The 19,995-nt window shown below is 55.1% G+C and overlaps 2 protein-coding genes across 6 annotated transcripts in view; both read left to right on the top strand.

Moving 5' to 3' along the window:
• The window catches only part of ARHGEF15 (Rho guanine nucleotide exchange factor 15), an 11,845-nt gene extending 2,730 nt beyond the window's left edge, over positions 1-9,115 (top strand). For 2 of the 5 annotated variants that reach the window (XM_049636977.1, XM_049636978.1), the window contains exons 3-17: positions 460-792; positions 1,056-1,110; positions 2,333-2,391; positions 2,501-2,712; positions 2,831-2,991; positions 3,173-3,325; positions 3,431-3,560; positions 4,841-4,915; positions 5,076-5,168; positions 5,245-5,405; positions 5,512-5,664; positions 5,820-5,902; positions 6,013-6,117; positions 7,536-7,717; positions 8,406-9,115. In XM_049636977.1, the coding sequence (XP_049492934.1) occupies positions 460-792; positions 1,056-1,110; positions 2,333-2,391; positions 2,501-2,712; positions 2,831-2,991; positions 3,173-3,325; positions 3,431-3,560; positions 4,841-4,915; positions 5,076-5,168; positions 5,245-5,405; positions 5,512-5,664; positions 5,820-5,902; positions 6,013-6,117; positions 7,536-7,687 (1,925 nt within the window). In that variant the 3' untranslated portion in view covers positions 7,688-7,717; positions 8,406-9,115. The remainder of the gene's footprint in view (positions 1-459; positions 793-1,055; positions 1,111-2,332; positions 2,392-2,500; positions 2,713-2,830; positions 2,992-3,172; positions 3,326-3,430; positions 3,561-4,840; positions 4,916-5,075; positions 5,169-5,244; positions 5,406-5,511; positions 5,665-5,819; positions 5,903-6,012; positions 6,118-7,535; positions 7,718-8,405) is intronic. The other 3 variants (XR_007459215.1, XM_049636979.1, XM_049636980.1) reach the window with 3 other exon arrangements.
• A 7,110-nt stretch (positions 9,116-16,225) lies between these two features.
• Positions 16,226-19,995, top strand: part of ODF4 (outer dense fiber of sperm tails 4) — a 4,989-nt gene continuing 1,219 nt past the window's right edge. The window contains 3 exon segments of the mRNA XM_049636976.1: positions 16,226-16,484; positions 16,486-16,897; positions 19,761-19,934. Coding sequence (XP_049492933.1) covers positions 16,425-16,484; positions 16,486-16,897; positions 19,761-19,934 — 646 coding nt within the window. The 5' untranslated portion in view covers positions 16,226-16,424.

Genomic DNA, 19,995 nt, shown 5'->3' with positions numbered 1-19,995 from the left:
TATGTATATATATACACACATATATATACATGTATATACATATATATACATATACATATATGTATGTATATATATACACACATATATATACATGTATATACATATATATATACATATACATATATATATATTTTTTTTACATTTTTTAAAGATTTATTTATTTTTGAGAGACAGAACACAGGGTGGGTGGGGGTGGGACAGAGAGAGAGGGAGGGACACACAGAATCCGAAGCAGGCTCCAGGGGCTACATTTTGAAAAATGGATTTCATGTTGGGAAAAATCTGATTTCCATGTTTTTTTGGGGGGGTTTGAGGAGAGTCAGGGTGGGGGAGATAAAGATGCCTGGGGCTGGACCACCTTGTCCCACTGCTTGGTAGGTTAGGGGGAGGGAGGAGGCCCGGGCAAGGTGCGGCCAGGCCCCAAGGGCCTTCTCCTTAGGGCACCCCTGTCTCCCCCAGATGCTGTCCTGGCCTGCCCTCCCTGTTGCCCCTGTGTCTGCCACATAGGCCGGCCTGGCCTGGAGCTCCGATGGGTACCTGTGGGGGGCTATGAGGATGGCCCCAGGGCTTTCTGCCGGGCCTCCCCACTGAGGACCTCCCGCTCCCGCCCCAGCCCTCCAAGCCTCAGTCTCCCCCCAGTGGTCCTTACGTCCTACCGCTCCACTGCCGAACGCAAACTCTTGCCACCCCTGAAAGCCCCCAAACCAGCGTGGGTCAGGCCAGACATCACCGCTTCCGGGGACCCCCCGCAGCCAGATCTCCATTTGCCCTCGGAAGACGGAATCCCGACAGGTACAGAGCCCGGGTGAGCGGGTCTCTGGGCGGGGAAGGGAAGGGCTGGAGGTGGATCTTTGTAAAAGCCGAAAAACTACCACCCACAACCCGCCCTGGACTCTTTGTTCTCCACCAGCTGCTGCTCTGGGGCTGACTGGAGTTGTAGTTTTTATAGTGAGCGTCTCCCGCTGGCGGGTGGGGGTGGGGTGGGGGCTGGGGTCAGGAGTCCGGGGCTGGGGATCCTGGAGATTTGTTCTCTTGACTCTGGGCTCTCTCTCCAGGGGACAGTCCTGATGAAGCTCTTCAGGACGCTCCTCCAGCATCTATGGAGGGCAGGTACCAAACACCCGCACCCTTACCCCTACCCCAGCGCAGGCTAAGCTTCAGGCCCAGCGAAATCTCACCTTCGCAGATGTGGGGGAAGGACGTCTAGGGCTCTGGAGACAAGCGGTTCTGTCCCTTACCAGCTGTGTGGCCTCAGACAAGTCACTTAACCTTCCTGGTCTCAGGGTCCTCATCTGTGGGTGGGGATAAGACACCAGCTACTTCACAGAGTTGTTGAGTGCGATACTGGTAAAGAGCCCCGCCCACAGCAATTGCTCTGGTTCACTTCCGGGACCTTGAGCCTCTATTGCAATGGTCTATAAATCTGTTTAGCACCAGGGACGCCTCTCCTGTGTTATGTGGGTTTGTTGATCATCTTAATGTTCATTTATTTTCTTTTGAGAGAGAGACAGAGAGAGGCAGAGAAAGAGAAGGAGATAGAGAATCCCAAGCAGGCTCCGCGCTGTCAGCACAGAGCCCGATACGGGGCTCAAACCCACGAACCATGAAATCATGACCTGAGCCGAAATCAAGAGTCAGATGCTTAACCGGCTGAGCCACCCAGGGACCCCTATTAATCATTTTAGATTCACCACCCCTATCAGAGCTAGTGAGTTCCCACTCACTTATTCAGCCCTTGCTGGTAGGAATTCTCCTAGGTGTTTAACTTGGTTGAATGAGGCAGAGCAGGGAGGTGCGATTCTGGGTTCGATCATACTGAATTTCACTGAGACACAGATAGGACACGCCAGACAACCATCCGCAGCTGAGCGATCTGGAGAGCTCTGGAGAGAGAGGCTTGGAAGTGTGTGGTACCCAGTAGTTGAGATCGCAGGAATGGATGGGGCCTGCCCAGTACAGGGCCTCGTATACAACAGGCACATAAATAATTTTTACAAAATGTTTGTTTATTTTTCAAGAGAGAGAGAGAGAGAGCAGGGGAGGGGCAGAGAGAGAGGATCCCAAGCAGGCCCTGAGCTGTCAGCGCAGAGCCCCATGCGGGGCTTGAACTCACAAACCGGGAGATGGGGACCTGAGCCAAAGTCAGACGGTCACCTACTGGGCCACCCAGGAGCCCCGCATAAATAATTTTGTGTGTGTGGTTCCATCGGGGTCCCTGCACACTACCTGTGTGTAGATCGCGCACTCCCTTACACTAGCATGTGAATAGCGCCCCCTGGGGGGGGGTGTGATCGTGGTGGCTCTGGGGCAGTCCCTCCGTTTCTCTCTGCAGGGACAAGGAGGGGCTGGAATTGCTGAAGGAACAGAACTGGGAGCTGCCCCTGCAGGACGGTGAGGGCCTCTGGACCTGGGGTCCCCTCTGTCCCCCCCCCCCCCATCAAGCAGTGGGGAAAGGTTCTGGGGCGCTGGGCTTCCCTGATGTGCTGGGTCTGTACTCCAGAGCCCCTGTACCAGAACTATCGAGCGGCTGTGCTGTCAGAGGAGCTCTGGGGGGTCAGCGAGGACGGGTGTCCCTCTCCAACAAACCCCGGCGAAGCTCCCACCTTTGCACGGCCCCCTGGACCTCGCAACACGCTGTGGCAGGAGCTGCCGGCTGTGCGGGCCAGCGGCCTCCTGGACACCCTCAGCCCCCAGGAGAGGCGCATGCAGGAGGTGGGCACGCCTGGGGTCCCGCAGGGCTGGCGCGGGGCGGGGGGAGGAGGGTGGAACCTGCGTCAGGGACTGGCGGGGAGCCGGGCTTTCCGCCCACTGCCCTGCCCTTCCTCCTCAGAGCCTGTTCGAGGTGGTGACCTCTGAGGCCTCCTACCTGCGCTCCCTGCGGCTGCTAACTGACACCTTCGTGCTGAGCCAGGCTCTCCGGGACACGCTCACCCCCCGGGACCACCACACCCTCTTCTCCAACGTGCAGCGAGTCCAGGGAGTCAGCGAGCGGTCAGTGGGGTCCTGTCGGAACAGCAAGCCGGGCCTCTGGCCGCTGAGCACTCCCTTAGCTTTCTGCTTGTCCCAGGTCCTCCCTTCCAGGGGCCCAGATAGCGCCCAGCTCTTCGCTCGGACTCCTGGGAGACCTGGCTGTGTGCCCCACCTCCATTGCGTGTTCCCCTGACTCCCTCAGGTTTCTAGGGACGCTGCTGTCCCGTGTGCGCTCTTCCCCCCACATCAGCGACCTGTGTGACGTGGTGCACGACCACGCCGTGGGCCCCTTCTCGGTGTACGTGGATTACGTGCGCAACCAGCAATACCAGGAAGAGACCTACAGCCGCCTTATGTGAGTGCACGTGGCGGTGGAGGGGGAGGACAGGACGGGAGGGGAGCAGGGGCGGGGGCGGGGCCTCCAGGTGGACGCCGCCATCCGCCGGGACCACTTTCGCAGGGACACGAACGTGCGCTTCTCGGCCGAGCTGCGGCGCCTGCAAAGCCTCCCCAAGTGCGAGCGGCTGCCGCTGCCGTCCTTCCTGCTGCTGCCCTTTCAGCGAATCACCAGGCTCCGCATGCTGCTGCAGGTACCTGTGCCCCCCGGGGGTGGGGGTGGGGGGCCCTCGCGGGAGCACTCTCCCCCTACCCCCCCCTCCCACCCAGCGCGGGGGGGGGGGGCCCTCCTGCCCGGCTTCTCAACTCAGGACCCACCCAGCCTGGCTGGAGCCGACCAGCCGTCCCCGGAGCAGTCTGGGTCCCGCGAAGGAGCCCCTGGCTGGACGCGCGGGTTCGCCACTTAGCTCGGCCACTAGCTGGCCCAGTGGTCTTGGGCAGGTCCCCTCCTGTCCCGGGGTCTGGGGGGAACGTGAGGAGTGGCCTTTGAGGTCTCCCGCCGCGTGCCTCCCCAGTGGGGGTGATAGCACTCCCAGCGAGGCACGGATGAGCTCTTTGGGGGTGAAAACAACCTTAGCTGGTCCAATGTTTGCGGGGGCACATCGGTAGATGCGCAGCGTATCTGTGGCGTTAACGTTCCACGCGGGCAGGACGCTGCGGGGAAAACGTGTCTAAAGAGGCGCCTTGGCGGGGCGGTACCGGGGATGGGGGTTAGGTTGAGACACAGAAAGGCTCTTCTGTTGCAAAGCAGAAACTTCTCCCTAAACCAGGTCACCTGCTGTGGGTGACCCGGTGAGAGGCCCCATCTAGGGTATCAGCCTCTTCCTATCGTATTCAGTTTTCTATATCCCCGGTGTAGACAGTGCCATAATCATACTACTAATCGTAATAGCTAGACGGCTGTCGAGCGCTCTGTCCTAGGCATGGTTTTAAGTGTTGTCTGCCTATTTCACATTACCGGCCACTGTAGGTGGGCAGTGTTACTGACCCCACTTTATGGATGAGGAAACTGAGGCACCACGACGTTCCATAACTTGCCCCAGGTCATACAGAGGATAACTGAGAGCGGCAAAACGGACGCCTGGGCGCTCTTAACCACTTGGCTGCATTGTTTGCGCCAAGAGCTAACGATGAAAATACTAGCTGTCTTCTTTTGTGTTTACTGCGGGCCAAGGAGTACTTTTCGTAGATTTACCTCGTTGAATCGTTACAGCAGTGCTTCTGGTCTGCTGGGTGGGTGTTGTTGTCCCCATTTGACAGATGGGGAGACTGAGGCCCAGAGAGGTAACATGACGGGCTCAGGGTAATGCAGATGGGGAGTGGTGAGGTCTGTCTGCCTCCCTGAGGTTGGTTCCCCAGCCCGGTGAACCCAGAACGTTTTGTCAAGCTACGTAGGGTCCTCTGAACAGCAGCCCCTCTGAATCCCAGGGCGGCAGAGCGGGGCGCCCAGTCCCTCTTACCTCCTTGTCCCCAGAATATCCTGCGCCAGACAGAGGAGGGGTCCAGCCGCCAGGAGAATGCCCAGAAAGCCCTGGGTGCCGTCAGCAAGGTGGGCAGGAGGGATGCTGTGGGCAGGGGGTGTGGGGGAGCGGGGGGGGGGGGCGGGGGGGGGGGGGGGGGGGGGGGGGGATGGGGGATGGGGAGGCAGGCGACCAGGTGGTTGGGGCGGAAGGAAGGAGGGCTGGGTGACACGGCTCCCCCGACCCCAGATCATTGAGCGCTGCAGTGCAGAGGTGGGGCGCATGAAGCAGACAGAGGAGCTGATCCGGCTCACCCAGAGGCTGCGCTTTCACAAAGTCAAGGTGAGCCCCTGCCCAGGCCCCCCCCCCCCCCCCGCAGTGCGGCAACAAGCCAGACCCTCCCCCTGCTCCCCCACAGGCCCTGCCCCTGGTGTCCTGGTCCAGGCGCCTGGAGTTGCAAGGGGAGCTGACCGAGTTAGGGTGCCGGAGGGGGGGTGTGCTCTTTACCTCGCGCCCCCGCTTCACCCCCCTGTGCCTGCTACTCTTCAGCGACCTGCTGCTCATCACTCAGCCCAAGAGGTGGGTCCCAGGGAGGGAGGGAGCCCAGGCTGGCGTAGGGAGGTGGGGAGCTGGGGGTCCAGCCGGATCCCCCATTCGCCCTCTGAACTGCCTCTTCCCTGGGCAGTGGGCAGCGGCTGCAGGTTCTGGACTATGCCCACCGCTCCCTGGTCCAGGCCCAGCAGGTTCCGGACCCATCTGGACCCCCTACGTTCCGCCTCTCCCTTCTCAGCAACCACCAGGGCCGCCCCACCCACCGGCTACTCCAAGCCTCCTCCCTGTGAGTCGTGTCGCCTTCAGAAAACACCCTGGGACCCTCACTTGGATTCTCAGGCCCCGCCACCCTCTTCCTCAGTCTCTCTCCTCCACGGCCCCTGTCTGTCCCTCAGAAGGACCTCCTGGTTCAAACGTGACCCCTCCCTATGTCCCCACCAGATCAGACATGCAGCGCTGGCTGGGAGCCTTCCCTACCCCCGGCCCCCTTCCCTGCTCCCCGGACACCGTCTATGAGGACTGTGGTGAGTGTCCTCTGGGAGACGAGGGAAGGAAAAGTGAGGCTAAAGGGGGGAGATGGGGGAAAAGCTACAAAGGGCCTTGATCCCACTGTGTGTCACCCACCCCCAAGCAGACTGCTCCCAGGAACTGTGTTCAGAGTCTTCTGCACCGGCCAGGACTGAGGCACGAAGTCTGGAGTCCAGGGCTCTGCCCAGGCACCTGCACAAGAGCCCTGAAGGTGAGAGATTCTTTTATTTATTCATTCGGTGAATTAAAAAAAAAAGTTTATTGATTTATTTAGAGAGAAAGGGGAGAAGGAAGGGCAGAAAGAGAGAGAATCCTGATGTGGGGCTCAAACCCACAAACTGATAGATCATGACTCCAGCTGAGGTCACGAGTTGGACACTTAACCGACTAAGCCACCCAGGTGCCCCCTGTAGGAATTACTTTTAAAAAAAAAGTAGATGATACAGTGTCTGAGGGTTATAAGTGTTGTGGGAAAACGCATGTAGAACAGAGTCAGGGTCAGGCGTCCCAGGGTTGGGTAGGAGTACAATTTTTTTTTTAATGTTTATTTATTTATTATGTTTATTTTTGAGAGAGCGAGAGAGAGAAAAAGAGAAAAATAGTGAGTGGGGGAGGGACAGAACGAGAGGGAGACACAGAATCTGAAGCAGGCTCCAGGCTCTGAGCTGGCCACACAGAGCCCAGTGTGGGGCTCGAACTCATGAACCACGTGTGAGATCATGACCTGAGCCAAAGTTGGACGCTTAACCAACTGAGACACCCAGGTGCCCTAGGATTACAATTGAACATAGAGAGGTCAACGGGGTGCTGGCGCGCTCTTTCTCTCTCTCTCTCTCTCTCTCTCTCTCAAAATAAATAAATAAGCTTAAAAAAGTAAAAATAGGAGAGCCTGGGTGCCTCAGTCAGTAAAGTGTCTGACTTCGGCTCAGGTCATGATCTCACAGTTCATGAGTTCAAGCCCCAGGTCTGGCTCTGTGCTGATAGCTCGGAGCCTGGAGCCTGGTTGGGATTCTATGTCTCCCTCTGTCTCTGCCCCTCCCCTGCTCGTGCTCTGCCTCTCTGTCTCTCTGTCTCTCTCAAAAATAAATAAACATTTAAAAATTTTAAAAATAAATAGGAGGTCGAGGTGCCCCTCCACAAGGAGGCACCGTGTGAGCAGTGACTTGACAGAGGTGAAGAACTTAGTTGGGCGCATGGTGTCTGGGAAAAGAGTGTCCCAGACCAAGGCAGGAGTCGGTGCAAAGGCCCTGTGGCCAGAGTGTTTGAAGAATCCTAAGGAGGCCAGCCAGCCTGGTAGACGGAGTGAAAAAAGGCCAGAGAAACAGATGAGGTCACAGAAGTAAGGGGGACCAGACCGTGCGGGTCCCGTAAGAACTCCAGCTCTCCCTTGCGTGAGATGAGCAGCACTGATGAGAGATGAGCAGGGCTGGACAGGAATGACACGCATCTTCTGTTGCTGCTGCTGTCTCCACCTCTAATGAAATGGCCTTTCTACTGCCGCTCCAGGCTTCTCCACTCATCCCCACACTCACCGTGACCCCCAGGCCTCAGACCCCGTCGGACCTCCTTTTCCTTCCTGTCCCGTCCACTGCCCTGGCTCCACTTGGGCCCCTGTCTCTCTTTTCCCAGGCTGGCTAAAGGGCTTTCCTGGGGCCTTCCCTGCCCAGCTGGTGTGTGAAGTCACAGGGGAACACGAAAGGAGGAAGCACCTTCGCCAGCACCAGAGACTCCTCGAGGCCGTTGGGCCCTCTTCAGGCCCCCCCAGCGCTCCCCCACCCTAAGGCAGGCGGGGCGGCGGCGGTGGTGCACAGGTTGGGACAGCTGGTGCTTGGCTCGGGGAGGGCAAAGCCCACCCATCCATTGGATTCGCTGTCAGTGGGAATGCTCCCTCTATTGGCAACCAATAGGGACCGAGCTTCAGGAGAGAGCAGCCAACGGACACGCTCGAGTGAGCGGCCAATGGAGAAAGAGGCTTAGTGCAGAGCAGCCAATGGGTGCTGAGCTGGCTGAGCCCCTGGCCAATGAGTATCCCTGCTACGCTCACAGCCCAGGAAGACTAAGCTAGGTCAATAAAGCTTTGAAAAGGGCTGCGCTGGAGATACAGTCTTAGAATAAAATAGCCAGTGGCGATAAGCAGGGAGCCATCCGGCCACGCAAGATGGGGGTCTGGGCCCAAGAGACCGGTAGTGACCCTGCCTCGTTCTCCAGCCACGACTGTCCTGCCCTTTGAGTCTGGGAATCTTTGGATTCCATTCCTGGGGTGCCTCCTGTGCCCTCTCAAGCCACTTCCTCTCTTCTAGAAGAATCCGGAGTGTGTGACTCAGAATGTGTGTGTGCGCGTGCATGTATGTCTCTGGATGTATCAGGGAAGGTGATTCTGCTGAACATGGTGTGTGTGTGTGTGCGGTCTTGCCCCCCCCCCCCCCCCCCCGCCCCAGGTGACCAGGTGCCCCATGCCTTCCCTCACCCCCTGTTTTTCCTATTATTCTCTCCAAGAAGACAGGAGGTCTGAGCTCCAGACGAGATGTGCCGGGTGTGGCTTGGCAGCCAGAAGCTAGAGTTGGGGGTGAGAGGCCTGGGCGCTGGGCCAGGGGTCCATGGCAGCCTGGTAGCGGACGAAGATGGCCAGTGGCTGCGGCCTGAAGCCCCCTGAAGCTTCCTTGCCCCAAACTTGGCCTCCAACCCAACCGTATCCAGTCACGCAGCCCCCGCTTCGGGCTTCAGACCGGCTCTGGGTTTGGGTGAAGAGACTAGAGCTGTGGATCGTGGGCCCTCCGGTGAGCCTCCTGGCCTTTCCCGCCGTCATCCTGGCCCTGTCACAGAAACACTGGGCCAGCCAGTGGGGAGAGGACAAAGAGCCAGTGTAACCCCCTCCGGAGCATCTCCTTCCAGAGGCGAAACCTCCCTGCAGGATGCCACAAGGACATGAGGGATGGGGCCAGGGCAGAGCAGACAGTTGCTGGCGAGGGTGGGGGGTGGGGTGGGGGGGGTGCCCAGGCCTGGCACCAGGCCTCCCCTGAACTAGACCATCACTCTGTCCCTTCTGCTCATGCGTGGCAACCGGCCCAGGACAGCAACCGCCACGCCAGCCACAGGAGGTGGAAGGACTCTGGGAGACTCGGAGGGAGAAAGGGACTGGCATTTGGCCGTCCGGGTTTGCACAGTGCCCGGCGAATGAGAAACCCTCAGTAAACGTTGGTGGACCTGTATGGAGGGGAGTGTGTGCTTAAAGTTTCCCAAGTGTGGCTTTGTAAGGGGGTGGGGCTGCTTGGAAAAAGATTCTTTGAGAGCCGGGGTCGGTTCTGCTGGGCCTGGGGCTTGGAGACCAGGAGCATGGCCTGAGGGTGTTGGCCCCCACTCGTAGTTCCCCGGGGGACCTAGGCAGTGGCGGGGAAGGGTCTACAGCTGGAGCAGAGCGCTGTTGCGGGTTGGGGAAGAGGACAGGGCAGGGCCAGGTATGGCTGGGACTCCAGCAGGGAATGAAGACCTAGGGAGAAGGGCAAAAAGGGCAGTCAGTCAGCAATAAATGTCCTTTACTGACCAGCTAAGCATCTCTATTCAATTCAATTCAATTCAGTTCAATACAGTACCTATTTATGGAGCGCCTTCTATGCATCAGGCACTGTTCTAGGACACAGGGGTACAGAGATGAAAAAGACTAAGGCTCCTCAAGGAGCCTACATTCTGGGTTGAGGGAGAACAAATGCCAAGTAAACAAATTAATAAGCAAGGGAGCAGTGAGTGCTGTGAAGAAAATACAGGAAGGGGCTGGGGTTCAGAATGATTGTGTGTGTGTGTGTGGCTTTGGGGAAGAGCCTAGAGGAGGTGATGTTTGAGCTGAGGTCCAAATGACAAGAAGAAAGCAACTCTGGTAAGATCTAGGCAAAGAACATTCTGGGGTTGCAATAGGGGGACTGAGGTTCCAGGAAGAGGAGGTTAGTGGTCATGGGAGGGGGCCGGTGCGCTCGCTCCTTGAAGTTTCCTGGTGGGGGAGCCCCTCTTCACTACGCTCCCCTCTTCCTCTGAGATACTGAGATAGACACGCAGAGGCAGACAAACAGCCACACACGCACTCTGTGTACATTCCCTCCAGGCTCCTCACCGCCCCCCGCCCCGTTCCTGCCCTAAGGAAGCCTCCCTTCACCAGTTCAGAAGTTCTGATGCTGGGATAATGGGGAGACGGAGAGCAGACAAGTGTCGTTCTGGGGACACGCAGACACACAAAATGCAACCACACGTTCCAAAGGAGACTGAAAAGACAGGGAAGAGGGCTCTTACCCTTCTGTCACCTTAGGGGCCCCTTTCCATTCTGGGGTGACCCCAGTGTGTCTGTGCAGTCCTGAGGGGTCTGTCCTCTGCGGGCCCGTGGGAGAGGGCGGAGGGCCACGACGCCTGGCCGTAATGGGAGAGGTTGGTGGATGCGGGGAGTGAGGACCGCCGTAAACGTGGAGAAAATGGATGGGAGGGGCGCCTGGGGGGCTCAGTCGGTTGAACGTCCAACTTCCGCTCAGGTCATGATCTCACAGTCTGTGGGTTCCAGCCCCGTGTCGGGTTCTGTGCTCACAGCTCAGAGCCTGGAGCCTGCTTTGGATTCTGTGTCTCCCTCTCTCTGCCCCTCCCCCATGCACACTCCGTGTCTCTCAAAATAAATAAACATTAAAAATAAAAAAGTGGATGGGAGAAGGATCGGGCGGAATGATGGGGTAGTGGTGGCGGTGATGGGTAACGTGCCTCACCCTACATTCTCTCCCTCCGTCTCCCACGCACTGTCTACCATAGTCGTGTACAGCTCCTCGACCTTCTCGCCCCTCTGGTTGCCTCCTGCAACTTCCTTGTAGGTGCGATAGGAGGCTCCAGGGGAGAAGGAGGCTCTCAGGGCTGCCAGGGTTGCCATTCCAGGCATGGTGGTGTGGGTAGCAGGTACGAATGTCCCAGGTGATGATAGAGAGGCTCGCCGACCCACGTGGGGAGTCCTGGGGCTGCCATTACCCCCATTCCTTCGCATTCTGTCATGCTGGGGGGATTTAGGAAACAGGTATTGTCAGAGGCCCCGGAAAGGTGCAGGTGGGGAATCTCTCTGAGTCAGTAAGTCCTTTCTCCACCAACAACCTTGCTCCTCGTGTTCGTGGTCTCCACGTTTGGGGAGTCGATGACAATGAAGATAGGACAGGGCACCTGCCTCTCTTTGGGCTGGCCCTTCTGTGGCCTCTGGGTCAACATCGTCGCGGCGGAGGGGGATGCCATCGTGACCACAAGCAACAGGTGGACGAGAGGAGCTGCCCCCTTCTCCTCACATGCTGCTCACTGGCTCTCTCCCCTCTCCCGGTCCCACTGAGCCCTCCAGCCCACTTCTACCTGAGATCCTTTCCAGAGCCCTTCAGCCGGGCTCTCTGTCCATCCCTGAAAGCTAGTCTCTTTCCCCTCCTTCCTTGCTCGCTGGGCTCGCCTCCTCTCTTCAGGGACAGGGATAAGTGCTGGTTCCTGCTCTCTGGGTTGGCCAGTTCACCAGACGGGCACCCCATCCGGTGCAGGAGTAGGGTATCCGCTCCTCCGCCTGCCTGGCGAACCCCAGACCTTGCTCCGCAGCACGCCCAGTCCGAACTGCGGACTCGCCACCCAGCGGCCCCAGAGAGCCACGGGCCAGGGGTAGAGGGGTGCAGAGGGGCAGAGCTCGCCCTGCGTCCGCGCCGGGACGGCTGGCACCCTCGGGGGCGTGGCCGGGTTCTCCCTGGGCTCTGCGCTCAGGGATTGGCCCCGTCCCCAGTCCTGGCCCCGCCCCTCCGCGCCGGGCCCCGCCCCTCTCTGCTCCACGCTCCGCCCCTCCGTGCCGGCACCGGTACCTGCGGCGCGAGGAGGGCTTCCTGCCTTGGGTCCGTGACGCGTCCTGCGCCTGGTGCTCCGGCTCCGGGTTCGCTGTGCTCGCCTGTCGCGCGAGACAGGATGGGGGTGGCGCTCCCACACACCCCCCTCCCGCCGAGGAGCCCCTGAGGAGTTGAGGAGCAGGCAGAGGGCACGTGCGGGGCACCTGCTCCCCGGGCCCCCGGGCCCTCCCCACGCTCGCGCCCCTACCGTCTCTCCGTCTCCCGCGGTGGTTCTGGGCCCTGGCAGAAGCTTGGCATTTCAGCTCTTCCTTCATCACGATTGAGTTCTTGGGCATGAATGTCTGCCCCCACTCTTCAATCTTGTTTTTCTTTTAAGATTTTTAAGTAATCTCTGCATCCAAGGTGGGGCTCGAACCCACAACCCCAAGATCAAGGGTGGCCTGCTCCACTGACTGAGCCAGCCAGGTGCCCCTGACATAAATCTTCTTGGTGGGAATTATGCCACCCTCCCTCCCGAGAACACAGAAGTCACTTTTTTGCTATTTGTAAAATATGGTCTCCCCCCCCCTCTTTTTTTAGAATTATTTTTAAAGATATATATATATATATATATATATATTTCCCATTTTTAAATTTTATTTATTTATTTCAATTTTGATTCCATTATAGTTAACATACAGTGTTATATTAATTTCAGGTGTACAATATACTGATTCAACAATGTTTTATTTTATTATTAAATTTTTTTTAATGCTTATTTTTGAGAGAGAGACAGAGACAGAGACAGAGTGTGAGCAGGGGAGGGGCAGAGAGACAGGGAGACACAGAATCGGGAACAGGTTCCAGGCTCTAAGCTGTCAGCACAGAGCCCGATGCAGGGCTTCAACTCAGGAACCCTGAGATCATGACCTGAGCGGAAGTCAAAGGCTTCACAGACTGAGCCACCCAGGTGCCCCATGAGGGTGTATTTTAAAGGCACAATTTACATACAGGAAAATTTACCCTTTTTAGTGTAAAGTTCTGAGGTTTTTGGCAAACATCTATAGTCCTGTGACTACCACCTTGATTGAGAAACAAAGGACTTGCATCGCCCCTCCTTCCCCAAATTCCCTGTGCCCCTTTGTGGTGAACCCCTTCCCAATTCCAGCCTCTGGCAACCCCGGATCTGTTTTCTGTCCCTTGGAATGTTGCCTTTTCTATAACATCATATAAATTGGACCATACAGTATGTAGCCTTTCAAGTCCGGCTTCTTCTGCTAAACTTAATGTATTTGAGCTTCATCTATGTACTTCATTACTTTTCGTTGTGGACTAATATTTCAGTGCACGGATACATCAGACTTTGTCCATTCCCTAGTGAAGGGACGTTTGGCTTGTTTCTAGTTTTAAGTGATTATAGATAAAGCCGTTATAAATATTCTTGTACAGGGTTTTGTGTGATAACTATCATTCTACTTGGGTGTACACGTAGGATTGGCCGTGCCGGGTCACACGGTAAGTGTACTTTTTAACTGTTTTAAAAACTGGCAGGGGCTCCTGGCTGGCCCAGTCGGTAGAGAATGCAACTCTTGGGTCTTGGCTTGGGGTCATGAGTTCAAGCCCCACGTTGGGTGCTGAGCCTACTGAAAAAAACAAAACAAAACAAAACAAAACAAAACAGAACTGGGGGCGCCGGGGTGGCTCAGTTGGTTAAATGTCTGACTTTGGCTCAGGTCATGATCTCATGTTCGAGCCCCGCATTGGGCTCTGCGCTGATTATCTTGGAGCCTGCTTCGGATTCTCGCTCTCAAAAATAAACAAGCATTAAAACAAACAAAGAAACAGCTGGCAAACTGGGGGTGCCCAGCAGCCCCATGTTACCATTATTTTTTTGACTGCTCGGCTTCCTTTCTTTTGGGGGGCTGTCGCTCCCCAAGTCCGTGTGGCTCTGGTGGGCTGTCGGTCCGGGCATCCGCCTTCCCACCTCCAGAGGTGGACACGTGCCCCAGTCGAGGCCAGATTCTGAGATTCGGAATCCCGATCAGGAACGGGCAAGGGTGGGGGTGAGTGGGGTCACCTGAGGGGAAGCAGTGAGCAGAGGGGCCACGTTCCCTGGCTCCCATCGAGACTCGCCTGGACGTTCAGCTTCCTCTCTGAGTCTGTGTTCACCCAGTATTGCCCCGAGGCATTCCTTCTTGCCCAGCTCAGCCAGTCTGGGTTCGTGCTCGCAACCAGAGAGCTCTCGCTGATACACCAGCAGCTGGTTGGCCAGGACTGCGATTCTGCCAGGCACCTTTGTGCCTCGAACGTTGTGGTCAAAAGGCAGCCCCTCTGAACAGATTCTGGGGCTGTTGTCTGGGGGGGGGGGGAGGAGCCCCTTTAGGAGACAGAGAACAAAGTACCTCTTCCTCCTGGTCAATGCAGCCCCCTTGGAGGGGCATCGCTCGTTGAGCAGAATGCAGACTGGACCTCAGTTCTCACCCACCCCTTCCGCTGTGCGCTCTTGTGCAGTGCTCACCCTCCCCAACTTTCTGCGGAGACCCTGCTGTCAGGTCCCCCACTCTTCCCTTCAGCTCTCTTCTCCTCGTCCCCTTCCAGTTTACCTCTTCTGAGTTTTTACTTGGACCACATCGAGGCTGATAACGGCTGTGTTTACGTCTGTAGCCATAGTTAAGTCTTCCGTGCTTTGTCTATCTGTTGAGTCTGAAAGTTGAAACTCTAACTAATAGTGTTTACCTTATATATTGTGACTTTATACATAGATTTCCCTGCAGGCCTATAATCACTAGGATTGCATTTCCTTTCTTAAACTATTTTTTAAGTTTATGTATTTATTTTGAGAGAGGGAGAGAGAGAGAGAGAGAGAGCGCGCGCATGAGTGGTAGAGGGGCAGAGAGACAGAATCCCGAGCTGTCTCTGATAGCTATCAGTGCTGAGCCGGATCCAGGGCTCGATCCCACGAACCCCCAGTCCATGACCTGAGCCGAAATCACGAGTCTAATCAAGCCTAACTGACTGAGCCATCCAGGCTCCCCACTCTTAAGCTATTTTTAATTACCTTTTGAAAAACAGCATCTGATACATTCACAGGATTATATGACATATCTGTTGGTTATAAATTATTATAATATAATAAATGCCTGTGCACCGAGCACCGGAATGAATAACCTATTACTAATAACCTGTGTGCCCGGTGTAATCCTCTCTGCCCCATTTTCCTGCCTTTCCCGGGAAATAATCACTACTCTGTATTTTGTGTTTATCATTCTACTGATTATCATTTTTGTTTTTTTTTTCCAAATTTTATTTATTTATTTTAAGTAATCTCTGTACCCAACGTGGGGCTCGAACTCACGACCCTGAGATAAGCGTGGCATGCTCCTCTGATTGAGTCAGCCAGGCATCCCTCTGCTGATATTTATTTATATTTATTTATTTTTGAGAAAGAGCACAAGCAGAGGAGGGCCAGAGAGAGATGGAGACAGAGGATCCCAAGCAGGCTCCATGCGGACAGGCCGGGCTCGATCCCGTGAACCATGAGATCGTGACCTGAGCCGAAATCACGAGTCTGATGCTCAACCGACTGAGCCACCCAGGCGCCCCTGATTTTTAAAACGTACCACGCCATCATAGTAGTGTGTATACTTAACGTTGCATTTAGTTGGGCTTGTTTAGGAACTCTCTAGAACTGGGATCCTATTTATAGCGTAGACTTCTGGGAGTTACGTTTTTCAGGTGTGTTACAGGTGAGTAAACTGAGGCACAAAGAAGCTGTTGGATGCGTGCAGGTTCGCTGGCCCACATTCCTCTCTCTGCCTGTTGGACCTTAAAGCCTGTGTTCTTAACCTCGTGGATCACTACTGCCTCCGCAGAGTGAACCAACTCTGATAGGATTCAAACTCACATCCCAAATCTGAAAGGCTTTTTCCTTGCCAGAGCTCCTGGGGTCTGAGGTCTGGAAGCTGCTATGATCAGGCCGCCCCAGGTGATTCAGATTTATTTTCTCCTAGCTGAGAAAAATCTCAGACTGTGGGGCTCCTGACTGGCTCAGTGGGTGGGTGGGGCGTGAGGCTCTTGATCTTGGTGTTGTGGGTTCGAGCCCCACGTGGGGTGTAGAGATTATTTTTTAAAAATAAAAATAAAACCGTAAAAAAAAAAAAAGAAAAGAAAAGAGAAATTTCAGCTTGTGTGACCCTCCTTTACCCCCTCCTTATCCTATGTCCTCCCCTTCTGGTGCTGAGGGGAAATAAGGAAGGGAAGAAGATACAGAGTGGAGGCGGGAGGGAGGTGAGGGGTTAGGGGGAGTAGTGAGAAGGTCGGTCACACCTTTGGAAGACATTTCCAAAGAACTTAGGGAGGCTGCTTTTCTGAGGACCAACTCCCTCTCCTTCTCCCTGCTCCCTCTGTCAGCATTTTGGGGTGGGGTCAGGGCCGAGGATGTGGGAAGAGAAGAGGGGACCCTCAGAAACCGCCGCTCTTGGGGGGTGGGGCCTGTGACCTTGGGCCCCTCCCCCACTTGACTGTCCCGCCCCCGGAATGTTGGAACGTTCCATGGCAGTTAGGGGCCCGGTCCTACGGAATAGGTCGTTTCTTTCCCAGACCCCAGGCCCTGTGGTGGCAAGGACTCTGCCTGCTACAAATATTTAAGGGATGAGGGACCACTGAGCCCAGCAAGGGAAGGTGGAGATGGGGTGGAGGTTAGGAGGAGAGACAGGGAATGCTTAAGGTGGGGGCAGGGGACTTTAGGGCTGGATTTCCCGGGTCGGTAGGAAAAAAGGATGAGCATCCAAACCCTGGCGAGGGAAGGGGGGGCTGGGAAGCGGGACGGGGCGGAGGGGAGCCTGGCCCAAGAAGAGAGCTGGCCGGTTGACCCCAGCGGTGCCAGGCAGGTGCCCGGGGAGCACCCCTCAGAGCCCGGGAGAATCTCCGTGCCGCCCCTGTGGTGGAGGATGACGCACAGCTCCCGCTGGGTAGCGCGGGTGCTGGCCTCGGAGCTCAGCCTCGTCGCCTTCATCCTGCTGCTGGCCATGGTGTTCTCCAAGAAGTGGCTGTGCCTCTCCGGGAGCCGCGTCTACCAGCGCTGGCCCAGCAACGTCAGCTCGAGAATCTACACGTCGGCTCGTCTCATGTCCATGGGGCTCCTGCACATCTGCAAATCCAAGAGCTGCTCCAGCTCCGAAAACGGGAAGGGTGAGACCCTCCACACCCCCGTCGCCGTCCCGGGGAACCGGCCCGCCTCGGTCACGCCATCTGCTCCCCGTGGCCTCGTCCCCTCCTTCTGGTCGTCCCCAGTGCTGTTTCCCTGCAAGATGGCCTCACCGGCAGAGACCGCCGAGGATCGGTTTTCGTTCTCCCATCCGTCCCGGCCAGAGGGTTCTGCCTGACCCAAGGGAAGGTACCATTGCTCTGGAGGAGCTCAGAGCCCAGTCGGCGCCTGTGACAATGTTGCCAGGGGCACGACTCTCAGGGTCAATGTCAATCATTCAATCACACAACACCCGTTATCCTGGGAGAAGAGCCTCCTTGGAGGTGGGGATTTCCTTCCCCTAGGCTAGCAAACCCCGAGCTTCAGGGGAGTCCCCAGAATGCTGTCTCCCAGGCCCGGGTCCCAGCCTCTTTTCTTCCCTTCTCCCTCAGGCCCTGCTTTTCTGGGCCAGCTCTGGGTTTCCGTGTCTGGTTTCCCTGCTCCTTCCTTCCCGGCGTCCTTGCAGCCTTTCACTTCTAGTTCTTGTTCATCTGACCTCCCCTCCCGGCGCTGGGCCTCCTTTCTCAGCTCTGGTGCAAAACCGGAGCGTTTTTTTTTTTTTTTTTTAAATGTTCATTTATTTACTTTTGAGAGAGCGTGAACATGCAGGGGAGGGGCAGAGAGAGAGAGGGAGACGCAGAATCCCAAGCAGGCTCTACCCTGTTAGCGCAGAGCCTGACGTGGGGCCTGATCCCACAAACTACGATCATGAGCTAAAGTTAAGAGTCAGATGCTCAACCTACTGAGCCACCGGGCACCTGTTAAATTATTTATTTATTTATTTATTTATTTTGCGAGAGAGTGAGAGAGAAAGAGCATGAACGGAGGGGAGGGGCAGAGAGAATCCCAAGCAGGCTCTGCAATGTCAGCACAGAGCTGGACCCGGGGCTCGATCTCGAGCACTGTGAGATCATGACCTGACCTGAAATCAAGAGTCCACTGCTTAACCCACTGAGCCACCCAGGTGCCCCTATTTATTATTATGTGTTAAAGATTTTATTTTTAAGTAATCTCCATGTCCAATGTGGGGCCCGAACTCACAACCCCGAGATCAAGAGTTGCACACTTCACCGACTGAGCCAGGCTTTAAAAAAAAAAAAACAAAAAAAACAACCAGGGGCGCCTGGGTGGCTCAGTTGGTTAAGCATCCGACTTCAGCCTGGGTCACGATCTCACGGTCCATGAGTTCGAGCCCCACATCGGGCTCTGGGCTGATGGCTCGGAGCCTGGAGCCTGCTTCCGATTCTGTGTCTCCCTCTCTCTCTGCCCCTCCCCCGTTCATGCTCTGTCTCTCTCTGTCTCAAAAATAAATAAACATTAAAAAAAATAAAAAATAAACTGAACAAATTTCGAATGGTTTTTACACAGCTGGACTCAGTCTTCATAAACAATTTTATGTCTTCTAAATTATTTTAATTTAATTTATAGTGTTTTATCAACGTTTTTTTTTTTTTTTTTTTTTATTTTTTATTTATTTTTGGGACAGAGAGAGACAGAGCATGAACGGGGGAGGGGCAGAGAGAGAGGGAGACACAGAATCGGAAACAGGCTCCAGGCTCCGAGCCATCAGCCCAGAGCCTGACGCGGGGCTCGAACTCACGGACCGCGAGATCGTGACCTGGCTGAAGCCAGACGCTTAACCGACTGCGCCACCCAGGCGCCCCTAATTTATAGTGTTTTAAATATGTCTATAAAGATACAGTAAACGTTTCCATATTATAATAGATGGGACATTGGGTCAGTCAGATGAGTGTCCGACTTCGGGTCTGGTCATGATCTCACGGTTCATGGGTTCAGGCCTTACATTAGGCTCTATGCTAACAGCTTGGAGCCTGCTTCGGATTCTCTGTCTCCCTTTCTCTGCCCCTCTCCCACCCGTGCTCTCTCCCTCACAAGTAAACATTAAAAAAATATATGAATTAATAGATATATATCAAGTAAATGGGTTGTCACCTTTTTACTTGACTTTTATTCTTCCATTCTTGGCAAAGTTTATTTCCAATGTCATATTTGTGAAAAAAGGAGCAACAAATTTGTTAATCATAAAGTTTTTTTTCCCCCCTGTGTTTAGTATGAATTCTTTGGTATAGATTTCCCAAAGTGGCTTGGCTGGATGAAAGAATGAAATATTTTAAGTTTTTGGGGGGGTTTATTTATTTATTTGCTTATTTATTTTGAGTGAGAGGGAGAGAGAGAGAGCTTGTGGGGAAGGGGCAGACAGAGGGGGGAGACAGGGAATCCCAAGCACGTTCCGTGCTGTCAGTGTGGAGCCTCCTGTGGGGCTTGAACTCACATACTGGGAGATCATGACCTGAGCCGAAGTTGGACACCTAACCGACTGAGCCACCCGGGCCCTCCTCCCCAGCCCACTTTTCTATTGAGTTATTCATTTTCGTATGGTTGGGATTTTCAAACAATCTCCATGTTAAGAATCCTTGCCGGGGTGCCTGGGTGGCTCAGTCGGTTAAGCGTCTGACTTCGGTTCAGGTCATGATCTCACAGTTCGTGGGTTCGAGCCCCGTGTCGGCTTCTGTGCTGACAGCTCAGAGCCCGGGGCCTGCTTCGGATTCGGTGTCTCCCTCTCTCTCCGCCCCTCCCCCGCTCATACTCTGCCTGTCTCTCTCTCTCAAAAATAAATAAACATTAAAAAAAAAAAAGAACCCTTGCCTATTTAATAAGTGAAAGTCACATTTCATTGTTACCTCAAATGTGCATTTCTTCGATTATTAACTTTTTCTCGTACTCATTTGATTATATTTTTTTTCTCTTGTGAATTCTGAGTTCGTCCTGTATTCTCATTTTCTCCAGACAGTTTTAAGCTGTGGGAAAATCACCCGGTCTTCGGGGTGGCCCGGATAACCTTCTGCCTGACCCTGGGGCTGGGCTTTGTCTTCACCGTCTGGTTGCACCTGCCGTATCTACCTGGTCTGAAGAGACTGCCCTTCTTTAGCTGGATCGGGACCATCCTGAGCTTCTTTGAAGGTACCCCTAGCTCTGGGAATGGAGCTCAGTTCCTCACAAGCCACATCTTCCAGGGCACTCC

This window comes from Panthera uncia, chromosome E1, assembly GCF_023721935.1.
Source record: "Panthera uncia isolate 11264 chromosome E1, Puncia_PCG_1.0, whole genome shotgun sequence".
In the NCBI taxonomy this organism is placed as follows: Eukaryota; Metazoa; Chordata; class Mammalia; order Carnivora; family Felidae; genus Panthera; species Panthera uncia.
This window is presented reverse-complemented; position numbering and strand designations above follow the sequence as displayed.